Source organism: Indicator indicator, chromosome 8, assembly GCF_027791375.1.
Source record: "Indicator indicator isolate 239-I01 chromosome 8, UM_Iind_1.1, whole genome shotgun sequence".
NCBI lineage: Eukaryota > Metazoa > Chordata > Aves > Piciformes > Indicatoridae > Indicator > Indicator indicator.
Genome location: NC_072017.1, coordinates 38,484,603 through 38,499,292, shown reverse-complemented (window position 1 = coordinate 38,499,292; position 14,690 = coordinate 38,484,603). Strand labels below are relative to the sequence as shown.

General features: G+C 48.7%; 1 protein-coding gene across 1 annotated transcript; it reads right to left on the bottom strand.

Annotated features, from left to right (window-relative positions):
* Positions 1–1,824: 1,824 nt before the first annotated feature.
* HGSNAT (heparan-alpha-glucosaminide N-acetyltransferase) lies at positions 1,825–14,398 on the bottom strand. Its single transcript, XM_054382969.1, has 17 exons — positions 14,147–14,398; positions 13,734–13,873; positions 13,129–13,250; positions 12,086–12,155; positions 11,059–11,128; positions 10,002–10,108; positions 8,946–9,022; positions 8,252–8,282; positions 7,199–7,359; positions 6,724–6,839; positions 5,886–6,007; positions 5,197–5,323; positions 4,965–5,051; positions 3,987–4,064; positions 3,806–3,876; positions 3,230–3,342; positions 1,825–2,084 (listed from the first exon to the last, which is right to left on the bottom strand). Exons 1-17 carry the CDS (start codon positions 14,396–14,398, stop codon positions 1,903–1,905), a joined length of 1,926 nt encoding a protein of 641 aa, XP_054238944.1. The 3' UTR covers positions 1,825–1,902.
* Positions 14,399–14,690: the final 292 nt, after the last annotated feature.

Below are 14,690 nucleotides of genomic sequence, written 5' to 3'. Positions count from 1 at the left end.
AATGGGCCAACGTTAATGGGATGAGCTTCAACAAGGCCAACTGCCAGGTCCTGCACCTTGGTCACAACCCCCCCAAGCAATGCTACAGGCTTGGGGAAGTGTGGCTGGAAAGCTCTCTGGCAGAAAGGGACCTGGGGGTTCTAATTGACATGCAACTGAACATGAGCAAGCGGTGTGCCCAGGTGGCCAAGAAAGCCAATGGCATCCTGGCTTGTATCAGAAACGCTGTGTCCAGCAGGAGTATGGAGGTGATTGTCCCCTTGTACTCAGCTCTGGTAAGGCCACACCTTGAGTATTGTGTCCAGTTTTGGGCACCTCAATACAGGAGAGATGTTGAGGTACTGGAGTGAGTGCAGAGGAAGGCAACAAAGCTGCTGAAGGGCCTGGAGAATAAATCTTATGAAGAGCAACTGAGGGAGCTGGGGCTGTTTAGTTTGAAAAAGAGGAGGCTGAGGGGAGACCTCATTGCTGTCTACAGCTACCTGAAAGGACACTGTGGAGAGGCTGGTGCTGGTCTCATCTCACAGGTAATAGAACAAGAGGGAATGGCCTCAAGCTGTGACGGGGTAGGTTTAATCTGAGCACTAGGAAAAACTTTTCCAGAGAAAGAGTGGGGTGCCCGGGGAGATGGCTGAATCACCAACCCTGAATGTGTTCAAGAGTCATTTGGATGTGGTGCTTGGGGATATGGTTTAGGGGTCAACCTTGTGCAGTAGGGCTGTTGGGTTGGACATGGTGATCCTGAGGGTCTTTTCCAACCTGAATGTTTCTGTGATTCTGTGATATCCTCTTTGTTGTTGTTGTTGTTTTTTTTCCCCATAGCATTGTACTAAGGTGTCTGTTGTACTTCTTTCTAACTTTACACACACACACAGAGAACATAGCAGGGTACTTCAGGCTTTTTATTAGCACTAGTTTGGAACTTGCAGCATGAGTGAGTTTCCCAAGTTCCAGAAACTATCATCGTACAGGGAATTGGTCTGCTATCTCTTCCCTTTTGTCTGAATTCTGCCTGTAGTGCTGGTTTTCAGATTCAGCTCCATTTCTGAACTCCATTTCTGAAGAGGATTGCTTTGCTGGAACTTTGGTGATGACACAAAGTCAATAGGGACTGGCCTTTCTGCACTTGCAGAGTGAAACTCACACCTCCTCCGTGTTGGAGGAATGTCACTCAAAGGCCCAGAGCCTGCATAGAGGGGCTGTTAAACCTCTAGCAGCAACGTGCTGGTTAATAAGCCAAGAGAAGAGATCTTTGGCAGCAGGATCCTAACCCTAAGGTTTTGATCCAAGACCAAAGTGGAAGAACACAATGAAGAATGATGAGTTGAGTCACCGCTTTCCACAGCACACTATAGCACAGTGGTGGCCCTGAGCTCTTCCAGTCAGTCCCTGCACTGCCAACTCAAGCACAGGGCTGAGGATGCTGCCAGTGCTCCTGAGTCAAGAAGAGGGCAGAGTTAAATGTGTGCCAGTGGCCAGAGTGGCACAGGCAGGCAGGAAATGCTGAGGGTATATACAGACCCCAAGCCACCCAGTTAGGAGGCACCTTGTTAGATACAACCACTGTTACCACAGTGTGACTCCAACAGTCCCTTGCAGTCCCTTCTGTAAGCACCACCAGGCCATCTTTGACTGCCTAACTGGTCCAGTATGCTCAGTTTGTCTACAGGAAGGAGGGAGATCAGTGAAATATTTACAGAATTCAGAAAACAGCAGCTGCAGCAGAGTAGGAGGCTTTTTACTAAATAAGAAAATACTGTCCCTTTACTTCCATGGCACTGTAAACTTGAACTGGTATCCCTTTTTAGTCGCAGCCTAGCACGAGGGGCAATATTCCAGGCTAATCCACCTAATGAACTTTCCCCATCAGCATCTAGGCCCTCTACATCCTGCCTGTCTCTCTTAGATCTTCCAGAATATCCTTCTCCTGTAAAGTAAGTATGATATTATGACCCAGAGAGTTGTTGCAGTGAGGTTTTGAGTCAGATGCTCTGCGTGGGATTGAGTGTCTTGCATCTTCCACTTAAAAGGGAAATAGTTTTCAAACACTTCGTGTCCGATGTAGACCAGGATTGAGTTCATTCCTGAAAGGAAGCACAAGTCACAGAATCACAGCATTGTTTTGGCTGGAAAAGACCTTTAAGATCGTAAGAGTCCAACAATTAACCCAGCACTGCCAGGTCACTACTCAACCATATCCCTTAGCACCACATGCCCTCCAGGGATGGGGATTCCACCACTGCCCCAGGCAGCCTCCAAAGGAGCTTGTTTCAGAGTGAGCAGGCAGAGGCATGCCAGGCTTGAGAAACAGTGGCAACAGCTCATCACAGCAGTTAGTGTCACCTGCTCAAAAGTGCTACACACACACACATTCTCACATACAGGCTGAGGGGTGCTCTCCCCCAGAATGTTTATTGAACTACAGACAACCCCTGTGCCCAACTGAAAATCCAACCTAATCAGCATCCTGCCATTTCACTGACAAGGAGAATAATCACAGTTATTGTCTTCATGGTGGCCAAGAGCCAGCCTATGTGGTCAGATCTATTGCCTTTACAAACAAACCCTGACCACCCTTCAAAGCTCTGGGATTTCTGGTATGAGATACAATAGCATGCTGTCACCCTACCCATCTTCCTGTCCAGACACCAGACACCAAAGCTGCTGAAAAGCTTCCCTCTGCTGTGGGTTTGCATTCCATACTTAGATGTTTGTCAAGAGCCCAGTGTGGTTAAAACCTCAGTGGGATACTTTGGGAGACAGGCTTATCTAAAACCACAGAGACAGAACCTACACAGCTACCCAGGGGACTCCATCTTCTACATCTTCAGAAGTGGTTTTATTCTGTGGACAAGCCTTTGAGTTTCCCATTAGCTTACTCAAATCTCAGCAGTCCTTCCTAAAACCAGCTATGAGCCAGCTGTGGTGTTTCTCTTGGTACTAGGCAGCTGTTCCCTGTGACCTTAACTGGAGACCAGAATGAGAACGGTCATTGGGCAATAGCAGCTTCCAGCCCTCACTTAGAGAACTGACAGTCCCTCTCTCCTAAATAGGGCTCAAGTGTCCTGAGGGTTCTTTGCAAAGATTCAGCTCAAGTGAATAATTTTGCCATCCATCATCTTACCTCATTCTAAATCCCAAGTATTTTAGAAGCACAGAAAGCATGAAGAAATAATCTCAGTGCAGAAAGAAGTGGAAGGAATAAATTTCCTGCTGTCATTTTACTGACCTGGATAGAAAAATGGAGCTCCTGACCACAGCCTCTTGACATCCACAAGGTAATACATCAGTGATAAGAGGATGAAGGCAAAACAGCTGGTGGTTGTCACATAGGATATTGACCTACACACATTGTCATCAGAAAGATCAGGTAAAGATCTATGCAGTGCAGACAGATCTCAATATGAAAAAGGAGGCTCTGGAGAGACCTTATTGCAGCCTGAAGGGAGCCTACAAGAAAGCTGGGGAGGGACTTTTTACAAGGGCTGATAGGATGAGGGGCAATGAATTGAAGCTTGAGGAGGGCAGATTTAGACTGGAGATTAGGAAGAAATTCTTTCCAGTGAGAGTGGTGAGACACTGGAACAGGTTGCCCAGGGAGGCTGTGGATGTCCCTCCCTGAAGGAGTTCAAGACCAGGCTGGACAGGACTGTGAGCAAGCTGATCTAGTGGAAGGTGCCCTGTGCATGGGAGGGAGGTTAGAACTAGATGATCTTTGAGGTTCTTTCCAACCCAAACCATCCTATGATTCCCCAAGGTAAAATAGCACTTTACAAGGCATACTAGAAGTTGTATCTCTGCTTACCATAAGTTCTTGTTTATGGGAACAAAACCTTCTTCTTTAGAACATTTTGTCAAGATAGCAGAAATCATTCCCTGCAAGAGGAAGTTGCTGAAGTTCATACAAGCACAACACCACGTTTCAGAAGTTTGCACTGCACAGAAGTCCCTGTGTTGTAAGTAGCTACACAACTGTCTTGACTTACCATCACTATGCTCCATATGACAAAGCGACACAGAATTTGTTTGTGCTGGTCTCTGTAGAACAAGAGAATTTTTCCTGCCTAGTATCAAAAGAATAATAGAAGTAAAAGCATCAGTGCCTGTAAATGGAACTGCATGTCAAAGCCAGGTATATATACACCAGCTACCTCTGCTAAGACAGAGATGATGTGTAGGATTTATGTCAGCTAAGTGGCTGAAAGGCTTACAATGGGAATGAGAAGCAAGAAGGTCTCCCCTCAGCCTCCTCTTCTCCAGACTAAACAACCCAAATTCCTTCAGCTGCTCATCACCAGACCTGTTCTCCAGAGTTTTCACCAGCCTTGCTGCCCTTCTCTGCACCCACTCCAACACCTCAATGTCTTCATTGTAGTGAAGGCCCCAAACCTTGAACCCAGGACTCAAGGTGTGGCCTCCCAAGTGCTGAGTACAGGAGGACAATCACTGCCCTCGTCCTGATGGCCACACTATTCCTGATCCAGGCCAAGATGCTGTTGGCCTTCTTGGCTACCTGGGCACACAATGCCTCATCTTCACCCAGCTGTTCATCAACACTCCTGGGTCTTTCTCTCCTGGGCAGCTTTCCAACCACTCTGCCTCAAGCCTGTAAGCATTGTATGGGGTTGTTGTGACCCAAGTGGCCTTGTTGAACCTCGATACAGTTGGCTTGCATTAATGTTTTAAGCCCAACCTTAAAACAAACAAAGTTTCCAGGTGGATATTTTGCACACTTCTTGTGTCCATCCCTTGTGAGAAATGACAAAATCTGGGTTTGTCTAATGCAAGCAACTGCCAGGTTAGATTCCACTTCTCTGACACTCACCTCAGGCTAAGTCAGTCTGACAGCATTTTTCTAGAAAAAGTTATGTTTGAACCATTTAATTAAAGAAACCTAAGCTGCTTCTCACAAGATTCCCTTGAATCTTCCTGTTACAGCACACAGCCATGAAGGAAAGAGGTACCTGCAGTCCCAGAAATGCCATAAAAATGCTATTTATGGTTCCCAGGATCCCTTCAGGATCATATGGCATCGTTGTTTGGTAAATCACCTTAAGAGAGAAAACAGTTTTTAGAGGGCACCTGAGCATCCAGTCTCCTTTCTCTGCCAGCCCTGTGTGTCATTCCCAAGCCCCTCCTGACAGCTCTGTTCAGTGCTCACCTGCAGCCTCATACTGCAACCCAACAGCTACTTACACTTGCAGAGGGATGCTGGTATATGTGCTTTTCCCCAAGGAGCAAACGATCAATGTAACCAGCTGCTCCCCCAGTGCAGTTGGGGTAGTTTCCAAAGTCTCCAATGCCCCCAGGACCAAGATAGCCCCTAGGAGAGAAGCCAACAGCTTATGGCACAACGTGTTGGTATGCTCCACCTGAATGGTAACTGGTCCAATGGCCCAGCACATTAAAAGTTTTCCCTGGCCAAAGGCAGACAGTGAATCGCAGGCACTACAAGAGAGCTGGCTGGTGGCCACCCTGTTTTTGATCATCACAATGCCATGAGCTGGGTCATGAGGGGACAGGCAGTGTCAGGAGCCTAACACAGTGTTTTAGTTCAGCCCTGGCTGCTCCAGCTGCTCTGCATGTGCTAACCCTTCAAAAGGGGCAAAGGGGTGACATTGCAATGATCAGGTATTGCTGTACACAAACCACAGGGAGACTTCAATCCTCTTCAGATAGAAAGAATCAATGGTGTCAACTTTACAATACTTAGTGCTTTAGCACTGAAGAATTTTTTTTTCCCATGATGAATGCTTACCATAACCTTGCTGACCTAAAAGCTGTCTTCTTTATTCTTTCCCTGTGGCTGATAAAATGTGTATTCTACTCAGCAGAAGAAAAACAATCTGATTCCCCACAGGAAGGAACTGAGTGCACAGTCTTACCTGGGACAACCTGGCACGGGTAGCAGAAAGGTCAGGCAGAGCCATATCACTTCTAAGGTCAGAATGCAAATCCACTGAGGCCAATAGGGAAGAATATCCTGCAGAGCAGGACAAGGTGTCTCCTGCATGAGATGGAGGGAGGGAGGGAAGGTGTTAGCTGGCAAGTGAAAATCATACCCTTGGGGACATCCTGTACTTCCTGGCAGGCAGTCCCCCAGATAGAAGAGGGAGCTGTTGTCATTACCAAAGTGGATTCTACCAACAGACCTTCCGTCTTCACAAATAGTTTCCAGACACTTTGTTACGGGGTTGGGTGGGGAGGTGAGGGGTAGGGGAGAAACAAAACAAAAGCCCACAATGCTTTTTACTTTGGAAAATGTCAAAAGGCATTTTGATTCATGAGTAGAACAAAAGCCTTTAGGGAAAACAGACTCCAGAAAGGCCAAGAAGCAGTATTACTTTCCCCTGCTGTGAAAAAACTCTGCCAGAATTAACCAGACAAAACACAGGCCACAGGACCCAGCACTGAGATGCCTGTCCCTGGGGTCCCATGGTGGTGCAAAGTCATCAAAAGTGCCTGGGAATGCCTGCTTCTAATTACCATCTCCACAGATGGCTGAAATCCTCCAATACAGCAAAGCTAGCTGTGATAAAACACAGGCTGGGACACTGGAGGGGTGCCTGCTGCCCCAGATTTTTGCCAGGTCAGACTGCACTACACATCAGGTAAAATCCTGTACGTTTTCTCACTGCTTCTTACGTACTCTTTGAGCCCCAACAAGAGCAAAGTTCCCAAAGCCTATTCCAGTATCACTTCTCATCTCCCCACATAACTCACCAAGGTCCCACTCTCAGCCCCAGGTTTTGTAAACAGGAGTTCAAGAGCAGCAACCACCAGGTATGTGAATCCCAGCCTCTGGAGCACCCCAGGAATCCGCAGATTATCCCAGGACACTGGAACATATGTAAGCAATGGGGAAGAGGAACAGACGTGGGCTCCCCTGGAAATACAAAAGCCACCCTTCTCCAGGGAGAGCTGAGAGCCACTGCACCTGCAGGTACAAGGGACACTGCCACCTCATTTTCCTTAAACCATATCCCTGGGAGAGTCACCACTTAAACAATAAGCTGGTCAGCACAGGGGTCAAACAGAGAACTGGGCCAGTGCAGAACTGACCACCACCCTACAGGACACCATCAAACTGCCCCCACACTCTGGTCAGTACAGTAAGGCTGACACTGGTCTCTCAACAGCCCAGCCAAGCAGGCAGGAGCAACAGTTGCAGAAATACAAGAGAGCAAGGCCCACTCACATGGTCCCAGGCAGTAATTGGGATTCACAACTATGATTCCCAGCAGGATTAGCAGAAAACTCCTCCAGACGATCTTCCCAAGCACTTTCTGCTTGGACCTTCCCCACCTCAGCATGGAGCTCAGTGACAATGATATTGATGTCCCCATGATGAATACAAACCTGGAGAGCAGAGAAGATGGAAAATGGAGCTGACACATCTTGTCACACACCTGCGTGACAGCAGACACTCAAGTTCACAGAATACCCTGCACTGGCCCAACAGAAAAGCATCTGCTGAGTGAAACTGGACAACTTTATTTCCTCTGATTGCCAGGAATCGCCAGACAACCAAGCTTGTCCTACAGGACCCTTCCACCTCTTTCAGTGGTCAATGAAGGCAGTAAAGTTCAGGGAAGCAATTGCTTTCTGGTCTTTTGGCAGCAATACACATGCCACCAGAGAAATTCCGTTCCCCAAAATTAAATCAGCATCTGCGAAGCAGTAAAACACAAACTGCAAATCTACAATTCAAGTGCAGAACTGACCTCCTCCTCCCCTCTAGATCAGGTTCAGAGTCAAAGTCCAGCTCCCATCTCCAAGGGCAGCTACAACCATTTTGGAGAGGCATGCTAGGGGCAGGTGGGATAATTGCTTCCCCGTAATACCTTCCTCTGGTTATATAGAGATTATCCTAATCCAAAATTCCCTTGGCTATCTCTAGATACACATCACTCAAGCTTTGAATCTTGCCTGCCAGACCACCTTCAACATGGTAGAGTGGCAAAGAGCTCCTCAGGGATACTGCACCTCCACTGGCAGTGTAACACTGGGCCTCCCATTGGCACTGTGTGTGGGGAGGAAGGAGGATGTGGAGCAGCCAAAAGCACTGAGCTCTTCTACTACTTCATATGAATGATGCTGTTATCTGGAGGGGCACATTCCTATAGACAGTGTAACACAAATTCACCCCTCCAAATACCTTTCCACGTGGAGGAAAAGGTGCACACAATCTCCCCCTTGCAACCCTTAACACAGAGAATCAGTTGATACAGAACTATTCAGTGAGACTTACCATGGAAACACCAGATCTGCCACTGTTAATCCTACAGAGAAATACCAAGGAACACATTACTGACCTCAAACCCTCCCTGCGTTTCAACATCATCCTTGAGCTTCCAGAGGAACTGCAGGCTGCAATTATTTGCTACCCCAAAATCTAGAACATGTTGTAGGCAAAACTTAACTAAGAGCTAACCATCTTGCCCCACTGCTTGCACCATTCTGCAAAAACAGGGGCAGGCCTCACTGCTGTGTCTCAGGAAAGACTCCAGGGATGGGATCTCCACCAGGGCAGCACGATGCATCCCTGTCCATGGTGGGGAGGCTGGAGTAGATGACCTCTAAGATCCCTTCCAACCTAAGCCATTCTATGACTCTATGACCTTCCCCATCAGCTTGCCAATCAAGGTGTTAGGTTTATGCAACATGGAGCACCATCAGCTTGGCTGTGGTCATTAAAAACCACTGAAAAGCAGAAGTCCTGAACCAGTGTCAGAAATGCAGACTGTGATCTGAAGCCACCCCATCACTGTGTGACCAGCAGAACTATACACTGCTTTGCCCACTAACCTAACAGGCCAGATACCCTGCTGAGGCTACCTGGCAGTGTCCCAGTCCTCAGGGGAGCAACAGCTCGCTGCAGTGCTGAGCACATCTAGATACTGCTGCCATTAAAACCCAGATTAATTGTCTCAATTGTACTTTACCATTCCAGCTCTCATGTTTGAAGAACCAGTATTTTCCTCCTCCATAGTTAACAAACACCATAATTACAAGAGAGAGCCTAAAAAGACAACAACAAAAAAACCCACACAAAGTATAACATGGCAATGAACCACATGTATATGAACACACAGTTCTGTTACAACATTTCTAACTGTGAGATCTGGCATATAAAGTGTGTCCAGCAGGTCTAGGGAGGTTCTCCTCCCCTTCTACTCTGTCCTGGTGAGACCACACCTGGAATACTGTATCCAGTTCTGGGCTCCCCAATTCAAGACAGACAGGGATCTACTAGAGAGAGTCCAAGAAGAGCTACGAGCATGATTAAGGGACTTGAAACACCTCTACTAAGAAAGATTGAGAGAACTGGGACTGTTCAGTGTGGAGAAGGCTGAGAGGGGATCTTATCAATGTCTATAGAGGGGTGGGTGTCAAGAGGAAGGGGGCAGGCTTTTTTCAGTGGTACCCAGTAATAGGACAAGGAATGATGGATACAAATTAGAACATAGGAAGTTCCACCTCAACATGAGAAAAAAACTTCTTTACTGTGAGGGTGCTGGAGCACTGGAACAGGCTGCCCAGAGAGGCTGTGGAGTCCCCTTCTATGAAGGCTTTCAAAGCCAATCTGGATGCGTTCCTGTGTGGCCTGCCCTAGGTGATCCTGATTTGGCAGGGGGGTTGAACCCAATCTTTTCTGGAGGTCCTTTCCAACCCCCAAAATTCTGTGATTCTGTACAAGGTTTCCAGCTTTCCCAAGCAGGAAGCAGGGTGGCAGTGAACCAAAGTAAGCTTCCTTCACATAGTGTTTCTGCACTGAACATATGCTTTTCCACCCTCTGCAACAACTTTAATATCAGACTGGATCAGCTGCAAAGTGTTTTGGAAAAATCCAAGGATTAAAGCCTTGATTATCTTCCAAGTAAAACATCCCCCCCTCAAACCACCCATCTGCTATATACTTCCATATGCTCTGAAGGAGCCATTGGAACGGCCTGGATCCCCTGGGAAGTGCTGCTTTTGAGCGCGGTTCTTCTGCTCACCCTCGGAAGGTGTCCAGGGAGCGCAGGCGCTGGCGCGGGGCCGCGCTCCACACAGGCCGGCTGGGATCGCTGCTAGCGGAGTCCGCTGCGTTCGGGGAGCCCAGCTCCTTTGGGAACAAACCAGAGACGGGAGGGACGGTCAGCAGCTGCACCAGCTGACCTCAGAGCAGAGGCCAGCAAGCAGCAAACTTTCACACACTGTGTTTGTGCTTGCTCTGCCCATCTTACTCTTCCTTTTGTTTCCCCGCTTGCTACTTCTAACTCCCTCATGGCTCTGCTATATCGCAGTGATATCTGCAGGTGCTCCAGGGTGGACACAAGAATGCAGGGAGAAGAGCCTGCGTTTGAGACTTGTCAGAGTTGGGTCCAGTCCAAGTCAGCCATGGACTTGCCATCACTGTGAGTGCTGCTTTCAAACAGAGCTGAGCAGATCCAGTTGCTGGCTCTCAAACAGGATCCATCCCATCAGCACCTGACTAACACCACAGACCCTTCAGAGCACTAAACCAGCAGTAAATGAATAATTTTAAATGCAGGAGTGGCTTCTTCCCAATCATATTCCCCAAACCACTCTGATCGGCCCCAGCACCACTATAAAGAAGCATATAGAACAGTACAAAGCATAAAGAACAGTTTAAAGAAGCAACAGTATAAAGAAGTACAAAGACACAGCTACGGAGATAAGCAGCTATAAGAACTGCTGCAGAGCTCTGCTCCCAATAGAATCATAGAATCATACTTTTAATTCTAGACAAGTTTGGACCTCCTAGATGTGAATCCCAGGCTGTGATAATCTATCTGTACTCTAGTACAAAACATGGCTCACACAGCAATGCCAGCTCCAGAACTGCTAGAAAAATCTTAAGTCCTGCTAGAATTTCTACTGTGCTGGAAGCAGACTTGAAACTGGCTTCCCTTCCCTCCCCTCCCCTTTGCCAAGGAGAACAAGCACAAGAGGAGGATGATCAGTAATAAATGAGTCCCCAACTGTTTGGATAGTGTGTGTTCTTCAGAAGTGAAGACAGTACAGAAGAGCTTACAGAAAGTGGTCACTCACAGAATTAATCAGACGATCAGTTTCCCTGGGGTTCAGTGTCTTGTAAACCCAGTTTCTGACTGGATTAATTCTGAAAAATATGAAGTTTAAAACACAAAACAAGACCAGAAGTACATTACACCAATTTCATCTTAATGTCAACTATTTAGCAGCATAAATCCAAAGCTGGGACAGCCCCGGCATCCGTTTCCTCAGCTCACATATGTGATACTGAGACTCAGACAGTGCCTGGCCCCTCAAGGAAGCCCAGCTATGGGATTATACTGCCACAAGCTCAGGTTTGGGGGCTTTATTCAAGGTCGTTTCCAGGCTGAGGTGACTCACGTCACTCAGTGCCCAGGATGGAAGGCTGTACCTGCTACATGTGCTTAGGTGCTGCTGATCTGGGGCTAGACCTAGGAAGAGGTCATGTGGAGGTGAGGCAGGGTGTGTGTGAGCTAACAGTGGGCATCAGCTGCTCTGCAGTAACCACTCTACACACCAGCTAAAAAAGCTGCAAGACATCCCTCAAGGGAAATTAGTACATCAAGGGTGGCTCCCAAGAGGATGGAGACTCCATTTTTCACAAGGAGTCCCATGGAAAAGACAAGGGGTGATGGGGACATGTTAATCCTGGGGAGATTCTGATTGCACTCCAGAAGAAAATGTTTCAGCAAGAGAACAGTCAGACATCAGAATTGTCTCCCAGGGCAGGTAGTGGATTCCCATACATCAGTCAGTTTTAAGACTCAGCTTGACAGGGTGCTGGGCCAGCTCATTTCCACTCTCCTATTACCTAGAAAGGTTCGACCAGATGATCCTTGGGGTCTCTTCCAACCTGACATTCTGTGATTCCATGAAATTGTATCACCCTGGATTGCTTATCATATGGACACAGTTTATCTTGCACAGGGCAACCTGATAACAGGACCTGATCTGCCAGCAGGGCTACAGTGGGGCTCTGAAGCACTACCACACCGTGACCTATGGTGTTCAGCTGGCAGCCTCATTTGATGTGTGAGGAGTTAGCACAACACTGTTCACTTACTTCATAGAAAGGTGGCTGACAATCAGGACAGCAAAGAGTCCCATGTAAACCAGGAAAGCAAAAAGAATAGCTACAGGAAAGAGAACACAACTCAATAAACCATGTAACAAAACCATCCACCAGCCTGGGAGCTTAGCCAAGCTTGACACGAGCATGACAAAAAGCCCAACCCACCCATGATCACACCACCTTCTCCATGCAGCATGTATCCCCAGCCTGAGTCCCAGAGGAAAAAAATCCCACAACAAAACCCCAAAATGAAAGCAGGCTAGTTTCAAAGTGTAGCTCAGTGACTTCATATCTCAGCATAAAAAAGGCAAAGTAAAATTAGACTGCATCACAAGCCAACGGTGAGAGGAGTTGATGTGCTAGATGTTCTGGAGAAGAAACTAGAGATTTAGAAACACCCTCAACATGAAGACAGGGGAGGGGGTAATGCACCAAATTTGCAAACATGGAGAATTTGTCTTTACAGCTGGAAAAGTGGAAGGACTGAAAAGCAACTTTAAAGAAAAGAATCGAAGAGACATAGAGGAGAGTTTGAAACAGCCCTGGAAAAGAGAAAAACAAAAAGCAAGAAAAGAATGGAAGAGACATAGAGGAGAGTTTGAAACAGCCCTGGAAAAGAGAAGAACAAAAAAGCAAGATGTGAGGTTTCAAAGTGCAACAGCAAAGAAAAATCTAGATCCTGTATGAATTGTTTCCCGTTTTGTGAGAAAAGCGAGACAGAAGGAGGAAGAGGGAGGATTCCAGGTGCAGATATAAACATGCAAGGAAACAGGAACTATGAGGATATCTCCCTCCAGACACATACACACTGTTTTTTCTGGGCAAAATGTGGTGATACAGTATCTCATGTAAAGAGGTCTGATCGGGGTCAGGGCCTCAAGACAGGTGTATAAATCAAGGAATCAAGATGCTGAGAGAGGAGCAAACCTCATGTTCAGCACAGCATGAGTGGCTGCATGGGCTTTTTAGGAAGTTGGTTCTGTTGGGAGACATGCATGTTGCAGAATGAGAGAGGGAAACAGAGCATTACATACGGAGGTAGCTGTTGATAGGGCGTTCATTGATGACTAGGTCACAAGAAACAGTTTTGGTGCTTGTACTTAGGGTCTTTACCACAAGGGAATAATTGCCAAACTCCCCAAAATGATACTGAAGCCTGCAAAGGATAAAGGAAATTATAAGCCATCCCTGCCACAGGCATGTCCCACAACTACATCTGAGGGGCTGCAAGCCTCGATGCTTGTAGGAAAGGCAAGCCAAAAACCTGGCTGACCAGCGGCATCCAGCAAGAAGCTGCCTGGCTGTGACTTTGCCCAGCATCACCCTCCCCTAGCCCAACACAGAGGCTTTACTACTCATGCACTGCCTCCTACATGCCCTGTCCTCTTGAACTAGAGGCTCTCTGAAGGAGCAACCAGGTGCTTGTACATGCTGGCTCCACATACCCCATTGTGGCCCCTGCTTCCAGCACAATTACAACGTGTGCCACGGCTACCACAGCCAGGGGAAGGCCAAACTCGGGGTCTGAACAGTCAGGATGAAAGTGCAGGCAACAGACAGCTGCATGACTTCAAGGAGGAAAAAATCGTAAAATATAGGGTAGAGCTATCCAGGTGTTCCCTGGGGCTGGGCCACCTACTTGCAGAGCTCTGTGTCACCCCCAGAGCCGTTGAGCTGCAGGGTGAGCGGATGCTGGGTATCAACCACCACCAACACCGTGCCCGGTGCTCGCAGGCTCCCGTTGCTTGGCGGGACAAAAGCCAGGAACTGATATAAGCACTGTGGGAGAAGAGGACAAAGGGAGCTCATCAGTGCCGCGGGCCAGTGAAAGGGACTCCTCCTTTGCATGGTGGCAAAGGATAAGGCAAGGGAAGATGCCCAGGGGCTGGAGTGTCGCTGAACGGTAAAACCAAAGCAGCCTAATGGAGCACGGGGAGATGCCGGAGAAGCCAAGCAGCCCTACCAAGGGCTGAAGCAGGGCTGCCAAAAAGCGGAGGCCGGGGAGTGGGTGACACAGACAGAGCACAACCCGCCGCGGCTCCCTCCGCTCACCTGGTGGCAGGAGCCGGAAAGGGTGGCGAGGCGCAGGCCCTGCTCTGGCAGCTCGTTGAGGACGAGCAGCAGGGCCTGGTCCATCCGCCCCGGGGGACGCCGCTCCGCCGCTATCCCCTCTCGGGACCGGGGTTCGGGCTCAATCTCCTCCGGCAGGCCCTCCCCGTGCGGCTGCGTAAGGCCGGGTGCCATCAGCATCCCGCCCAGCGCCACGGCCACGGCCGCCACAAGCCCGGCTGCGGCCGCCGCCATCTTGCGCTCCGCCCTGGGGCGGTGCCGCCGCCATCACCGCCCAGCGCGCCCGAGCCTTCCCTCTCCGCCCTCCCGGGCCTGCCGCCGCTGTGTGCTGCAGGAAAAAGCGTCCTCGAACGGGGCGGCCGGCAGCCTGGGCCCTTTTGTTTGGAAAACTAGGGGGATGACCAGCGACGCGAGCGTGGAGCTTGGAGCCGCTGGGGATATGTCCTGCTGCTACGCGTGGCCTTTCTCCTAGGCTGTAGGCTCAGGGCTGCAGGGGCTGCGAGACAGCTGTGTGTAGCCTGCAGTA

Bases quoted from the DNA above. Each gene is read 5' to 3' on its own strand.
- HGSNAT (XM_054382969.1), bottom strand. From the start codon at position 14,398: ATGGCGGCGGCCGCAGCCGGGCTTGTGGCGGCCGTGGCCGTGGCGCTG. The intron at 10,109-11,058 runs GTGAGTGACCAC...TTGTTCCCAAAG, and splicing joins CTGATCGTCTGATTAATTCT to GAGCTGGGCTCCCCGAACGC. The intron at 5,052-5,196 runs GTAAGTAGCTGT...TTCTCTCTTAAG, and splicing joins ACCAGCATCCCTCTGCAAGT to GTGATTTACCAAACAACGAT.